This window comes from Nelumbo nucifera, chromosome 7 (genome assembly GCF_055504915.1).
Source record: "Nelumbo nucifera cultivar China Antique chromosome 7, China Antique-T2T, whole genome shotgun sequence".
Classification (NCBI taxonomy): domain Eukaryota; kingdom Viridiplantae; phylum Streptophyta; class Magnoliopsida; order Proteales; family Nelumbonaceae; genus Nelumbo; species Nelumbo nucifera.
In genome coordinates, this window is record NC_142655.1 from 43465671 (window position 1) to 43480896 (window position 15226).

The 15226-nt window shown below is 39.1% G+C and overlaps 1 protein-coding gene across 1 annotated transcript; it reads left to right on the forward strand.

Moving 5' to 3' along the window:
* Positions 1 to 998: 998 nt before the first annotated feature.
* Positions 999 to 3515, forward strand: LOC104590006 (Pentatricopeptide repeat (PPR) superfamily protein). The gene has a single exon (XM_010248501.3). It carries the CDS (start codon positions 1371 to 1373, stop codon positions 3057 to 3059), a length of 1689 nt encoding a protein of 562 aa, XP_010246803.1. The 5' UTR covers positions 999 to 1370; the 3' UTR covers positions 3060 to 3515.
* Positions 3516 to 15226: the final 11711 nt, after the last annotated feature.

The window sequence follows — 15226 nt, forward strand, 5'->3', positions numbered from 1 at the left end:
ACACAATCAACCTTCGGCTCAAAAGCAAAGTTACATTGTTGCCCTTAACCCATTAAGAGCAGCAACAAAACCTTTGTTTGGTTTTAATATTTATGAAAAAAAAAACATTAAAAAGTAAAAATGCTTGGATTGATGTGCATGAGCCATCGGAGAAACATCAAGTTTTGTTTCTTTCCCAACAGCCCAACATTTATTGGAATGCAATGCTTACCTAGAGCTGATGTGGCATCTTACATGGAAGGGCTAAGAAATGATCCTGTGCATTACAGATCCATCTTGCCCCTATTCCTTGTTTATCATCTTGTCATTGTTAGGATGTTGGTTATGAGCCATTGGACGTGATTTGCACGAAGGATCGACCATTAAATCTCAATTTCCACCATTAAATACATGTATGAGTACTCTAAACCGTTAGATGAGCATGATGGCACTCCAACATAGCTAAATAGTGTCACATTGGGTCGTTTATAGGGTAACCAAACAGCAAAAATGAAAAAAAAAGTTTAGGGAAGATGATCAATACCCCAGTGTTAGAATTTGTAGGTTCAAAGTACATTTAAGGTAGGTGCCAACTCAGAATTAATGCCAATTCACGGGTGGGTATGAGTGCATAAGGTGTGGTTTTTGGACGTTTTGAATGTTTATAATTGTGCGGTGCGAATCAGAAATCTGCATTGGGTGTATCCGTACTCTTCTGAAAAGTTTATGATAAGCTGACGTGGCAGATGACTTTATGGGTATTACTTGACAATAAAAAACAATAAAAAAGTAATATTTTTCAAAAAATATTTATATAAAAACATCCGATCTATATAAACACCCACGGAAAATATCCAATCTATAAACATTCATATTACATCTGTTTTTCTGCATAATTTCAAATTGATTTGTTTTGACTCTCCACTCTTCTTTTTTTGGAAAATTGCAAGAAACCCAAAAATAAAAGAGAAAAACATTCGGATAATAAAAGAGGTTGTGGATGAGGCTGTTGCTGGTGTGGAAATTTCTGCGCCAGCACTTTCTCCATAGTGATCAAAGAATGAAAGAAAAACAGGGAGCTCAGTGTATGTAACTTGCTCTCTCTCTCTCCGTCGTTCGTGTATGTGTTCATCATCCTTTAATTTCGAATGTGGATCTCCACAATTTCATCTTCATCTCTTATTGATTTTTTTTCCTCAGTTCCCAATAACTTACCGAAAAATTCAGGATTTTTTTGACCTCTCTGTCCTTGTATATTTTCATACCAAAAAACTCGAAACCCTATCTGAAAACACATCATGATTGCTTTCTTGTCAGTTCATAATCCAGGAAGCAGTAGAAATTAATTGATTCATTTTTGCACTTCAGAACGCACTTAATAATCCCTAGCTATGGTAGCTCTTCTGCATTCTGTGACTCCTCTCCCAACGCCAGCTTCAGACGCTACAAGAAAACCATGTTGCTTCTTCTCTCAACTCCCAAATCTCCATAGTCTTTCACTTAACAACGGTTTCTCTAGGGTTTTAGCCGCTACCCATGTCACAATTCCTTCAAAGGAAACTGTTTTCACTCTACCCAGTTGGAGGAATGTGAAAAATGATCCGAAAACCAGGGAACTTAAACTCAATGACGCTTTTCTGTACTTGGAATACATGGTGGAGAAGGGCCATAGGCCTGATCTAGCTCAATCCACCCAACTCTTATATGATCTCTGCAAGTCCAATAAGATTAGGAAAGCCATTAGAGTTATGGGCATTCTGGTTAGTTCAGGTAACACGCCAGATGTAGGTTCTTATATTTTCTTGGTGAATCAGTTGTGCAAGAGGGGAAATGTTGGATATGCAATGCAGTTAGTTGAAAAGATGGAGGAATATGGTTTCCCACCCAACACCATCACATATAACTCACTTGTTAGAGGCCTTTGCATGCATGGGAACTTGCAAAAAAGCTTTCAACTTCTGGATAGATTGATGCAGAAAGGGCTGGTCCCAAATGTATTCACCTACTCATTCTTGCTTGAAGCCGCTTACAAGGAGAGAGGCGTAGATGAGGCAATGAGGCTCTTGGATGAGATAATTGCTAAGGGTGGAAGGCCTAATTTAGTTAGCTATAATGTTTTGTTAACCGGGTTATGCAAGGAAGATAGAATTGGGGAAGCTATTAAATTCTTCAGGGATTTACCTATGAAGGGATTTAATCCGAATGTAGTGAGTTATAACATCTTGTTGAAGAGTTTGTGTTATGAAGGACGGTGGGAGGAGGCAAATGAGCTCCTGGCCGAGATGGATGGTGAGGATCGAACCCCATCTTTAATAACTTATAATATCTTGATTGGTTCACTTGCACTCCATGGCCGAACTGATGATGCTTATGAAGTTTTGGTGGAGATGCTGAGGAACAGGTATAAACCCAATGCTGCAAGCTACAACCCATTAATTGCTCAGTACTGTAAAGAGGGAAAAGTTGATCTTGTAGTGAAGTGTTTAGACCAAATGATGTATAGGCACTGTAGTCCTAATGAGGGGACATATAATGCCCTTGCAGTGCTATGCAAAGAGGGTAAAGTGCAGGAATCCTTCTCCATACTCCAAAGCTTGGGTAATAAACAAAACTCCTCCATGCATGACTTCTACAGGAATGTTGTATCAAGCTTGTGTAGGAAAGGAAACACTTTAGCTGCATTTCACCTTTTATATGAGATGACTAAGAGTGGTTTTACTCCTGATTCCTACACCAATTCATCCTTGATAAGAGGTCTGTGTTTGGAAGGGATGCTAGCTGAGGCAATGGAGATATTTACAGTAATGGAAGAGAATGATTGTAGGCCTGATATTGACAATTATAATGCCCTTATACTTGGGTTATGCAAGGCTCAAAGGACAGATCTATCACTGGAAGTGTTTGAGATGATGATTGAGAAGGGCTATATGCCAAATGAGACTTCCTATACTATTTTAGTGGAAGGCATTGCCCACGAAGAAGAAATCGAGCTGGCAGCAGAGGTACTGAGAGAGTTGTACCAGAAACATGTCCTGAGTTGGAATACTGTAGAAAGACTTGTGATGCAGTATGACCTATAAGCAAAGAAGTCTGAGTACAGAAAAGAAGATAAACCTGATGTAGAGTTGATCCCACACAAAATGATTGGGTAAATAAATTCTGGCTCTTTCGATCGAGATGGGACTCCAACAAAGGATTCTAGATAGTGATGGAGGATTATTACAGAATGATGTAATGTCATGATCTTGATTCTGGTCTTAACTTTTAAAATAGTTTGAGACATAAAAGTATAAAGATCATTCTGCAGGTGAAATTTGATCTCTTGCTGCATGTACGCTACTTGGATTTATGAATTGATGATCTGAGTATGAGATTAAATATGTATAATCTCCCTACCCAATGCAACCTATCTATATGTATTATCTTAAATTGCCCAAACCAAGTTATTGTTTTTTCATAGTTTGTATGATTGATTAGGTTCACCTTGAAATCATTTTGTTTAGACATGAAAAAGAAGATTTCATTCAGTTTTTGCCAACCCCTGTGTAACTAAACATCTTGTTGCATTTATTTTCAGTTATTTCATCCTTCAAATTTACATTTTAAATTTTGCAAAGGCAGTTTGTTCTGACATGTTTTGATATTGACATGAGTATGAAGCAAATATTAGTGTGATAGTAACAGAAGGAATGCAAGGTTTTTATACAGTTTATTTCCTTTTATTTGCGAATTTCTAACTTATAATAGAGGACCATGATAGTAAGTTGCCTTGTAAACCTGTCAAGGGCAAAGTATCTCAATTGAAAACTTCAAGTGCTAGCATGCATGACCTGATTAATGATCTATCACAGCAATTAAACAATAAATCCATTCAGATTTTGTCAAGACCCAAAATTTCTAAGATTTTCTACGACAGTATCCCTGTTTTTCAATTTAGTTCTACCATCTCAATCTGTTATTTCACAAGTCTGTTCCCAACTTTCATGTCATAGAATCTCTGTTTCTCCTTTCTCTTCCTCTGAAAATTTTCTCCACACCCTTCTTAGTGCATGTTTGAGATACCTCTGTTTATTCTTTTCATTCTTCTTAGATTCCATTCCGCATGCTTTCAAAATCATAATTGTATCGTAAATTGTAGAGAAAGTTGAAATGAATTGAATCGTGAATCTTACGTAAATCATAAGAATTATTTCTATTTTTTAACACGTATAAAAAAATTATATATATATAGGAAAGTGACTTTACCCTATTTTAATCTATATTTACCATATATGTACTTAAAACAATAGAATTTACCACTTATATAATAGAAGCCTAAGATGATATAATCAAGTTTGAATGAAAATCAAACAAATCTACATACAATGGCCCTTTAACTTACATATGATAGAAAATATACTCAATTTCTATGAATAATGTAAATAAACCATTTTCTAGTAGGGCTTTAAAAAAGTCTCCCATGGCAAAACTAAACAGAAACAAAAAAAAGCAAAGTAGAGAACTAATTCTTAATAGAATTTATTTGAATCGTAGTGAATCGTAAGATTTATGAATCGTAGTGAATCGTAAGATTTATGAATCAAATTGTAGGATTCAAACAAAAATTGTAAGATTTTTGCAGAAAAGGATTCAGACATAAGATTTGAATTGAAACCCTTAAGATTCATGATTCAAATCGTGAATCGTATCGTAAATCGTAAGATTTTGACAACAAATCCGGAGGCTTTGGTCATTAGGCTCCCAAGCACTTTTCTTCAACCACAAATGTTAATTATTAGTATCTAATGAAATGATACCTGTTAATTATCAAAAAAGTGACAAGCCAAAAGTTCTCACTCAATTCTTCAAAGGAAATTAAGAAGTTGAGAACACTTGTGCATGATATTTTAAGTTAGGAGGTGTTTGCTGACACGAACTAACTTCTATGGTGCAGTTCCCATAAAACTGGACCCCACAGCGTCATTTCAATTTCAATGTTTTTCAGGAATCACAGAATCATCAGTTTTCTTCATGGACTGATCCTCATTTTGTCAAGATTAGCAGAAGAGAGTGAATATGGGGCCAACAGAGTTAAATTTATTTTCAATTTTCAATGTTTTAGAAATTAGAATGATTTAAAATCTACTTGAGAATTCACATATTGGAAAACTGGTTTTCTGTAATTCTGAATGATTCATATATCAGAAATCACAGAAACCTAAATCATTCTTGTTGGAGAAAAAGACCACCTTAATTTGTGAAGAAGAAATTTGGAATCTCAGAAAAACAAATAGGAGCATGGGCATTTTGGTGGACCAGTACCATATTGAGATGAAATGCTTCTTGTTAAATTTTAGTTGAATGTTTTTCTTGAATTCTATTCAGATGACAATTACAATGATTGTGCTGAAGTATAATTTGTCTTTTTTACAAATTTAGTGTTGGATTTAGGAGAAACTTTCATCTTCCTTGTTTTTTTGTAAGTCTGATAGACTTTGCTGACTATAGTGATGAACCTGACACATTAATATAACTTATTCAGTGGGGAAACTTTTTCCTCCTACTTTGAGTTTCCCTGTTGAGTATAGGTGAGATAGAAGGCGTGAAATGAGATTCCCTTGCTACAGTTTGCAGACGACTTGGTTTTCTTCTGAAATGTTTAACGGGAGAAACTTGATTTTTTGATGGCAACATTATGGTGGTTTGAAGTAGTCTTTGGACTACATTTGAATGTGCACAAAAGTGAGCTGGTTGCAGTAGGTGAGGTACAAGAATTACAAAGCTGGGCTGATTCATGGGGTTTCAAAGTGGGAAAGTTTCCTTTAAAATATCTGGGAATGCCTTTGGGAGCTAAATGTAATGCTAAATCTATATGGGAGCTAATAGTGGAGAGGATTGAGAAAAAGCTGGCTGGATGGAAAGCAAGGTACCTGTCAAAAGGGCTCACAGTTTAGAAGAGCTCTAAATGATTGGGAAATTGAACCTCTTGGGCAACTACTTCAGAAATTGTACAGAATGCAAATAGATTTTAATTCAGAGGACAGAAGGGTGTGGACAGCAGATCGAAAGGGTCAGTTTACAGTAAAATCTTTTTATTATAAACTGACCCAAGAGGATGAGCAGGATGTCCCTTGGCATGTAATCTTGAGTAAGTTTATCCCTTCAAAGGTAGCTTTCTTTGTTTGGTCTGCTTATCTGAACAAGATTCCTACAAAAGACAACCTGATTAGGAGGGGAATGGTGATTGACTTACCTGTTTGTGTGTAAAGTAATGGAGTAGAAGAGTCAGCTGACCACCTGTTGCTACATTGCAGTTTTACATACAATATATGGTTGAAAATATTTAGAATTTTTGCCATTAAGTGGTGCTGCCCTGCATCAGTGGAAGCTTTTGTAAAAGGTTGGTGGACACATGGTCTGAGTAAGAGAGGGAAAATGCTATGGCAAATGGTCCCAGGAGCAGTCTACTGGTCAATCTGGCAGGAAAGAAACTCAAGGCTCTTTTGAAGTAAAGGTTGTCAAGAAGAGGAAGTGTGGCAAAAAATAGTTGGAAAACTGTTATCCTGGTCATCTGCACATCTATCAAGAAGCAGCGTTCCCTGTAGTTCTCTCTTTCTTTTTGAAAACCTTTTTGTAATGACAAATGGGGTAGTGGTTTAATGTTTATTTTGTATTCTCCATTGTATATAGCCTCTGGTTGTACATGGGTTTCCTTTTCCTCCTCTTCTCAGGAAAAAAAAAAAGAAAGTGTGAAGCTATAATCAAGGTGGTGGCCTAAGATAAGTGGTCACCCACGCCTGACAACAAACATGCCATGTAGACAACGGCAATAGCAACTTGCTATTTGCGAATGATGAAAGGACTTCATTCCTGATATGGGATCTTGTGCAAGCATAAAAGGGGTTATAGTTAGAAACATGACCACATGAGTCTTAAAGGATAGGAAACTCCCATCCCAAAAGATCCTCATTGGACACATAGTGAAACCTCGACAGAGTTTGCCTAATAAACACCTCGTAGATCATGATCACCTTCATGAAATATGAAGATCACCTCCTCGACGTCTCTCTTTTCAGCCTTGGCTATTCAACTATAAAAGGAGGAAACCCCAAGCCCCTAGGGACATGAGATTACCTCTAAACATAGATTCCTTACTAATTTATAGACCTCTTATCAATAACCTTCCCCTTTTTCATAAACTCCTAGTCATCCTCTATCTTTTAGGGAGACCAACTTCTCCCTGCCTTACTGCCCCACCTACATTTGAATCTCTAGTTCTATCCTTGATCATGGAGATGGCTGAGAATCAATCTCACTCCCATCCAAGAGGAACTCATTGAAAATGAAGAAGTTCCCCTAATGAAGAAACTGAGATCTTGACTCCCCAAGAATCCAGTGAGTGCATGAACATAGAGATCCTGTCCTACAAAGCCTGAGTTCAGAGGTTTTTTCGAATGAATGGAACAACAATAGGTTGTGATGAGACAGATGCTACAATTGTTCTTGCAACAAATGACCACACCAGAAAACCCACCATTCACCCCAATTGGCCTGACTGTCGAACCTACGGCGTACCCCAAGCCCACTGTGACCAAACCAACCGAGCCCCGAGCCTATAATGTCCATGATTCCGCCTTCTCTATAGGAAACGGGGGTCGTGCTTCCCACTTCTCTGCCTAAGCCTTAGCAACTTTAGCTGATGAAATGAACCCTCCCCCTTCTGAAGTACCAATAAGTAGGGCCGAACTCTAGGAATACATCCAAGGCTTGGTAGAGGTGAGCCAGAACAATACCTGGCCTTCCATACTTTTGTTGAAACCCTACTCCAACAAAATCCTCCACAAACCCTACCCAACCAGATACACCCCACCACAACAATGACCCTTATACGATGAACAGAGAGGTAGCCCTCCGGAGCATATAAGCAAATTTAAGGACTCATTGGGCCCCTTCACCTTCAACCGAAACCTCAAAGTTTGAGAGTTTTCTTAATCTCTAACTATTGTTGCGTGGGTTGGCTGAGGGCAACAAGGTAAATTCACCCTTCAAGTTCCGAGCGTTAGCCAAGGACCTCGAGGCCTTGGAAGAGGTTGACCGAAGCTAAGGGCGGCAAGCTGAAGTGAGCAAGGACTGCTAGTCGAGACAGGGTCCCCGGTGATGAGAGATGCTGCAAGACATGAAGTGTCAGAGACCTCGGGGTGGATACCCGAGGTGGAGGCTCCGATGCTTAAGTTAGTAAGAGGTGTGAAGTAGGGGAGAGTGCAAAAGTGCTCCTGAAGAGAGTCTTCGGATGCACCAGATCTCCCTGAATTAATGCTAGGTAGACAATGTAGGTGCAGGAAGTAAATGAGTGAGTGATGTTAGAGTTACTCCATTCCAGCCCCTTTTAAGGGGCAGTTACCTCTTATTTATACTGAAGCATGCTGGTGGTAGGTGAAGATGAACGCCTCGGATGAGAGTCGTACAAGGTCAGGCCGCAGGCCCTGGCGGTACGCTAGATAGTTATGAGATTGGCTCCGTACGAAGGCAGTAGGGCTCTCGCCTATTGTGGCTGACGTTAGCAGGCATTAGTGGGTTAGGCCAAACTAACCCACATCACTTGCCCCCCCACTCCCGAGACCGGGGTGTGGCTTTGGCTTTTGCCCATAATGAGGGTGGTAATCGAAGTGAGGCTTTGGCTTTAGTCATTGGGAGTAGTAGTCGTTATGCCTTCGGAATCCTTAGATGAGGGATGCCCTATAGTGGCGTCGTCTTTGCTGTTTGCGTCATCACTCTTTCATTCGGAAGCGCGAGCGACGTGGATGCCTCGGCCTAGCAGGGGTGTGGTGTGATCCGGAATGTGTCGTTAACCACTTCGGTTGGGGTTTCATTTGGGGAGCAGAAAGTCCCATTAAATGTATTTAGTGCCACTAAGTATCCAAACCTAGGGGAAGATGAGTTCAAGGTTGATGTAGTGGATGACCTTGTACATGCCCTGTCTACCCTTTGTTTAGCTCGATCTGAGCCCTGTCTTTGTAAAGAAGAAAGCAAGTTTAAAAGTGTAGATGTAAGAAGTGAGTGAATGCGTTTGTATGAAGACGTTAAACTTAGCGCTGGTTGGGAGGCAACCCAACGTAGTTTTCAGTTGTTTTTTATTTTAGAATTAAAGTTTTTGTTTCTTTTCTTGATTCGAGACTAGTTGGCAAACCTTGAACCCCTTGGAAAAACCCTCTTGATTGTTCCCTTTGGCCCAAGTCCCTTTTGCATCATTCTAGTCATGCCATTGGGGACAATGGCATTTAAGTTGGGGGGTGAGGAAAGAGAGAGAAAAATTGAAAATAATAATAATAATAAGAGCAAAGCCTTTAGAAATGCAGAACAAAAATTTTACTAAGAAATTTTTAAGTTTTTCCATTAAAATAGATTGTCAAATAGAAAAAGTTGAGGAAACTGATAGAAGAATATTAAATTTTGTAGAAATTGGTAGCAAGTGATAAAAGTCAAAATTGGTCTTATTTGAATATTGTCAAAACCGTTTAGAAATTGGAAAATACTCCCAAGTTTGCTCCTTGCAGGATAAGAAGAGAAAGATTGAGAAATTAGACAAAAATTCTTCAAGTCATTAGAGACAGTGGACTACCCTGAATAGTGTTTCAAAAAAAAAAAAAAGAGTAAAAGGTCAATGGACACCTTGGACTTAGTAATCGGGTCTCTTCACCTAAGTCAAGTATCGAGGTTCACGTTAAATGGGAAAGGGAATGCCAAAGACACTTACCTAACACTTAGTAACCAGGTCTCTTCACCTAAGGCAAGTATCGAAATTTGCATCAAATGGTGGAAGGTAGCAATAAAAATAAGTGTGCGTCTCAAAGTTCAAGGGTAGAAATCCATTGTCAAAAATGGTAAGAAGAATACCTGTTCAATTTTGAAATCAATTTCAGATTTTCTTGACAAACTGCAAATGGAAGAGTATACAAGATTTTTAAGCTATGTTTCTGAAATATTCAAAGCAAGACAGTTTTACCCCTTAAGCCCAATACTGATCTATACAAAGTTTGAGAATTTTGGAATCAGGATACTTAGTTGATTTTGTCAAGGATGATGTTGCTATGGGAATGACTTTTTTTTATACTCAGTAGGATTTTAAGGCTGCATTGCTAAGGGACTAGTAATGATCAAGTTGGGGGGTGTGATAACTCTGTATTTTGATGCCTTAAGGGCATCATTTCAGGGGTATTTTAGGCCTTAAATTAGTCAAAATGTGCCATTATCCTAGTTAAATTCAATATTGTGACCTCTGAGGGTCCTTGTCCAAAATCCTAGGGAAAACTGGGGAAGTTTAAGGGTTGAAATGCAGTTTTGGGGAAGCCGGTGTGAAAAACTAGGCACCCCTCCTATTGTATTAGCATACTCCCTTCTCCTTAGCAATCCCTAGGGCACCTCCCAACTTATTCTTTTCACCTCTAGCAAACCCTAGTCGCCCTAGGCTAACAAATCTCCACCCTCCACTCTCTCCTAACCTCTAATCTCAATCATCCAAGCCTTAGCAGCCCCTCATACCCTTAGATCTCTCCCTAGACAGCATCCTAGCCTTACACCTCACTCCTTAAACCTCAACCAATCACCTTAGGGCGCCACATCACATAAACCAATCACCTTTCTCCAGCTATAAGCACCCAAATCTGCAACTTCCATTCTGTGCGCCCAAATCTCAGCCCTACATAATATTGGGTGCCCTCCCCTTCTCTTCTCAACCTTAGGATCACGTTAGAACAATCCTAACCCTCCATTCTTAAGCCTAGGCACCCATATTTCTGCAAAAAACCCAGTTCTTGCCCCTTTCTTTCTCTTTAATCTCAGTTTTGTCCACCATTCTCTATAAAAAAGACCCTAAGGGCCCTAGAGAAGGGGTTGGTCAATTCACCTAGTTCACAAGGCTAAGGTTTCTTGAGAAGTTCAGGTTGTAGAAGGGAAGGATGCCCAAATCTTGTCAGGATGGGTTCCTGCAAGCAGTCTACAACTACCACCACTGGATTTGATCAACCATCCCTTTCGTTTTCTTTATTTTCTTTTATGTTATTTTTGGTTGGATCCTGCCCCCAGGTAAGACAGAAGGTTGTTCTTGAGAAGTTCAAGAGTAGAGGAGGAGGAGAACGCCCAACCAAGAGGGGGGGTTCCTGCTTGCAGTTTTTCTAGCCACTACTACCACCTCTGGATCTAGATCCCCACCAGTTTCCTATAGTTTTAGATTTACTTTTTACACGTGTTTTTATTTTTCGTTCTTTAACTTTTAGTTTTATTTTATTTCTATAATTTATTTTTATCAAATTTAATTTTTGTCTCCCTTTCTACAGATCTGAAATTTGGCCAGGTAAGATAGAAGGCCTAGCTTGAGGCGTTCGAGGGTCAAAGGATAGATCCAAAGACTACTACCTCTGATCGAGTTGCAGATTTTTTATTTAGTTTTTTTTTCTGTTATTTATTTATTTTTCTGCAATTTTTACTTTCAACATTGATAGAATTTTATTTTAATAGATTCCAGTTCAGTTAATTAAATTTTGTGTTTTTGCAATCTCAAATCTTGTTATTTTGTCCAGATTGAAGTATGTAACAATTTTTCCATCGCTTCCCTATGGATATGACCCCTTTCTCACCACTAACTGCATTTTGTAGTAATTTTGAGAATCAAAAAATTTATAAATATTGAAACTAGTGTTCCATAGTGGTTAATGACACGCTTTCAGACACACTAGGGGTCCTATGTAGTTAGCTGAAAAAGCAACAAACAAGTGTCCACAGTAGATTTCACTACCGAGGCCAAGTACATTGCCGCAAGTGAAGCTACCAAGGAAGTAGTATGGATGAAGTTCATTCACAAATTAGGAGTTGTTCCATCCAACACATCACCCATTCCATTGTTGTGTGGCAACACTGGAGTCATTTCTCAAGCTAAGGAGCCAAGAGCCCACTCGAAGTCAAAGCACATCGAGAGGAAGTACCATGTACTACGGGAGATTGTTGGTAGAGGGGATGTCTAGATTTAGAAGGTAGTATTAGTGGAGAATGTGGCAGGCCCATTAACTAAGCCACTGACACAAAAAGTGTTTGAGAAACACGTGGAAAGTATGGGACTCCGGCTTGTACCTGATTGGACCTACGTGCAAGTGAGAGCTATTAGACAGTGTATGCCCTTAGCTCTAATCAGATTGATGTACATATACATATATTGTAAAGTACATAATTTATTCATATTATATTTGGTATGTTTCCGTGTAATTACCCTTAAACTAGACACTTATGAGACTCGTGTTAGTTTAGAATGTTCTCAGCCGTTGGATATACTTGGGGAAGTTTATCCTACCAAGGTTGACACTAGTGTGTTGCCAAGTAGGTTGGGGTAGCTTGTCTAAGCTGTGCTAGGGTTAGACCTGAAGCACATGTAGTGTGTGTTTATTTGAAACACTGAACCCAGACCATTTTCCAATTATGCCTTGGACCTTGGAGACTGATGGGCAAAATTGGAAAGTTACACCTAACCCCTAGACTTAAATTATGGTACTAAACTAGGTGTCGGATTGGGCTACCTTTGATATACCAATCAGTGAGATCCTTAGAGGGGGTCAAAACCTCGGTATGTTGGGGTAGTTTGAGAATTCACTCAAGTGGGTAATCATAGTAATAGGATCAGCCCCTTTGTCGGACAAAGTGAGTGATCGGGACTGCACTATCTCTGAAGGAAACCAAAACTACCGATATATATATTATGTTTTAAGAAAAAGGTTTGCAAAAGGTTTTATTTCTTGGGATCCATCTGAGTAGAAAGTGCAACATTGTACCTTGCAGCCGAGGGAGAGGTCCACCTTTGTCAAGCAGTGTTTGATCCTTAAGGGCTGAGAGGTTAAGTGTAAGACCATTTAAGGCTGTTATGCCTGATGGGCTAATCTCACTTAAGACCATTGTCCTTGGGCCTTCATAGGATGGTTGGACTCAAGGACCATTTAGTGTAAATGCTGCGCCCATTAAGAGCCCATGTTGATGGACTCAGGGGTTCACTGTGTTTAGAGTGAATTCAGCCAGGCTTTGTCACAGAAGCTAGGTTGAACCCATATGGGCATTTGTGATGTCAATGTTGGGATCCCACGCCATACAAAGAGAGCCAAATTGGCCAGCAACTAAAAAGGGACATGAGCCTACATGCTTTATGGATCTAAGGCCCATAATTAATTGGGTTAATTAAGAAGTCACATGACTGCTTAAGTTGTCACGTGGCTTAGGCGAATATGGGTATAGATATGGGCTTAAATCAGAAATGGGATAAGAGGATAACTCTTATCCACTTAGAGAGTCTAGATCCAAATAAAAATTTTGATTAGGAGAAGCTGATCTTTAAGGCTTATAAATAGAGGAGGGCGAACTTCTCCAAACTACACATTTCTTCTCTCAGTTTTCTCCCTCTGCTCTTGCTGCCCAAACCCTAATTTGTTCTCCATCTGGTGATTGATCTTAATCAGTCTTGGTTTTTGATTTTTGCAAGAAAAGTCAGATTTACATCGTGCTCACATCCCTTGCTCGATCCAAGCTATTGGATTGCAGTTCTTGTTGAAGGATTGCGTTGCTGAACCGACTTCAATTCAAGCTGCACCATATTTTGTGGAAGCTGGTTTTGGTATTCTCTTTGGGTGTGAACACCCACTTTGGGAACTACACGTATGGAATCCGTATCAGCTATTCTTCTCCATTTCTTTTGGTTTCAGATTTGGTCCGGTTTGGTGCAAGAACAATCATTGAAAAATGTAGTTTTTCTAAAATTGGGAATGCGATTCTCAGAATGGTAAAAGAATTTTTTTGAAGTTCCGTCCTACCATCCTGCATGGTTTGGCCATCCATATGATGGATTTCCCCTTCCTTCAGGTTGATCGGGGTGTCTAGGATGGTGATGGTAGGGTCTAAGAGTATTAGAGGGCGTACCGTGATGTAGATCTTGAATTTGGGTAGTTACGACCAATGAGAGCATCGATTTGGAATCTTTTCTGGTGAGGGGTAAAATGGTCATTTTAGGGACTATCATTTGTTAGGTTGTCGATCAGGAGGTTTTTACATGGTTTAGAGGTATTGGATGATATATGATGATGGATATCTTGAATTTGGAGGGTATCAAGCAACGATGATAGTCCATTTGAAATCTTTTTAAGCGAAAGGTAAAATGGTTATTTTAGGGACAATGTGTTAGAGGTTTTGATGCAGTTTGGAGGTATTGGACGATGTGTTACAATAGAAATCTTGAATTTAGAGAATATCAAGCGACGAAGTTGGTTCATTTGGAATCTTTATAAGTGAGGGGTAAAATGGAGATTTTATGGTCTGAAATTTGATGGATCAATGATTAGAAGGTTGGCAGATTTTTTCAAACAGTTTGGAGGTATTGGACGATGTGTTATTACAAAAATCATGAATTTAGAAAATATTGAATGAGGGTGGTTTAATTGGAATTTTTTAAATGATGGGTAAAATGGGGATTTTTAGGTCTGAAATTGAATGGGTGGTTGATCAGAAGATTGATGAAGGTTTGGGTGTCGTGAAAGGTGTATTGCAAAGAAGATCTTGAAATAAGAAAGTGGCGACTAATAAGAATGGTTGATTTGGAATTTTTCTAAATGTGGGCAAGATGGGTACTTTTGGGTCTGAAATCGGGTGAATGGTTGATCAGGAGGTTGATGAACATTATGATAGGGTTTGAGAGTCTTGAATGGAGTATCATGATGGGGATTTAAGATTTCGAGAGTAGTGGACGACAGGAGTGGCCAGTTTATAATCTTTTTTATGGGGGGAAATGGGTATTTTGAGGTCTAAAATTGGGTGGATGGTTTACTAGGAGGTCGGTTAAGGTTTTCGTAGGTTTTGAAGATGTAGGGAGAACTGTCATGTAGGAATGTCAATAGGTCGAGTTCGGAATGAATTTGCCTCAACCCTAACCTGGCCCTCCATTACTTCCACTTGAACCTGCCCCGCCCCAAGTGGGCAATACCAATTTTCTAAGCCTGCCCCAACCCTATAGGGTTGAACCCAATACTGACCCAACTTGACCCAACCAATGACTCGAGGTGGAGGAAGGCATTCTGAAGTGCTTTGGTGTTGAAAATGATACCATCCTAGACAACACCAAATAAAATTATTATGACATTGTGTGGTCAAACTTCAACCTATTTAATAGTTTAAGAATAGAAAGAAAAGAAAATTGGATAGAAGAACTATATTTTGAGATAGAAATATAATAATACAAGTAACTAGA

Bases quoted from the DNA above. Each gene is read 5' to 3' on its own strand.
- LOC104590006 (XM_010248501.3), top strand. From the start codon at position 1,371: ATGGTAGCTCTTCTGCATTCTGTGACTCCTCTCCCAACGCCAGCTTCA.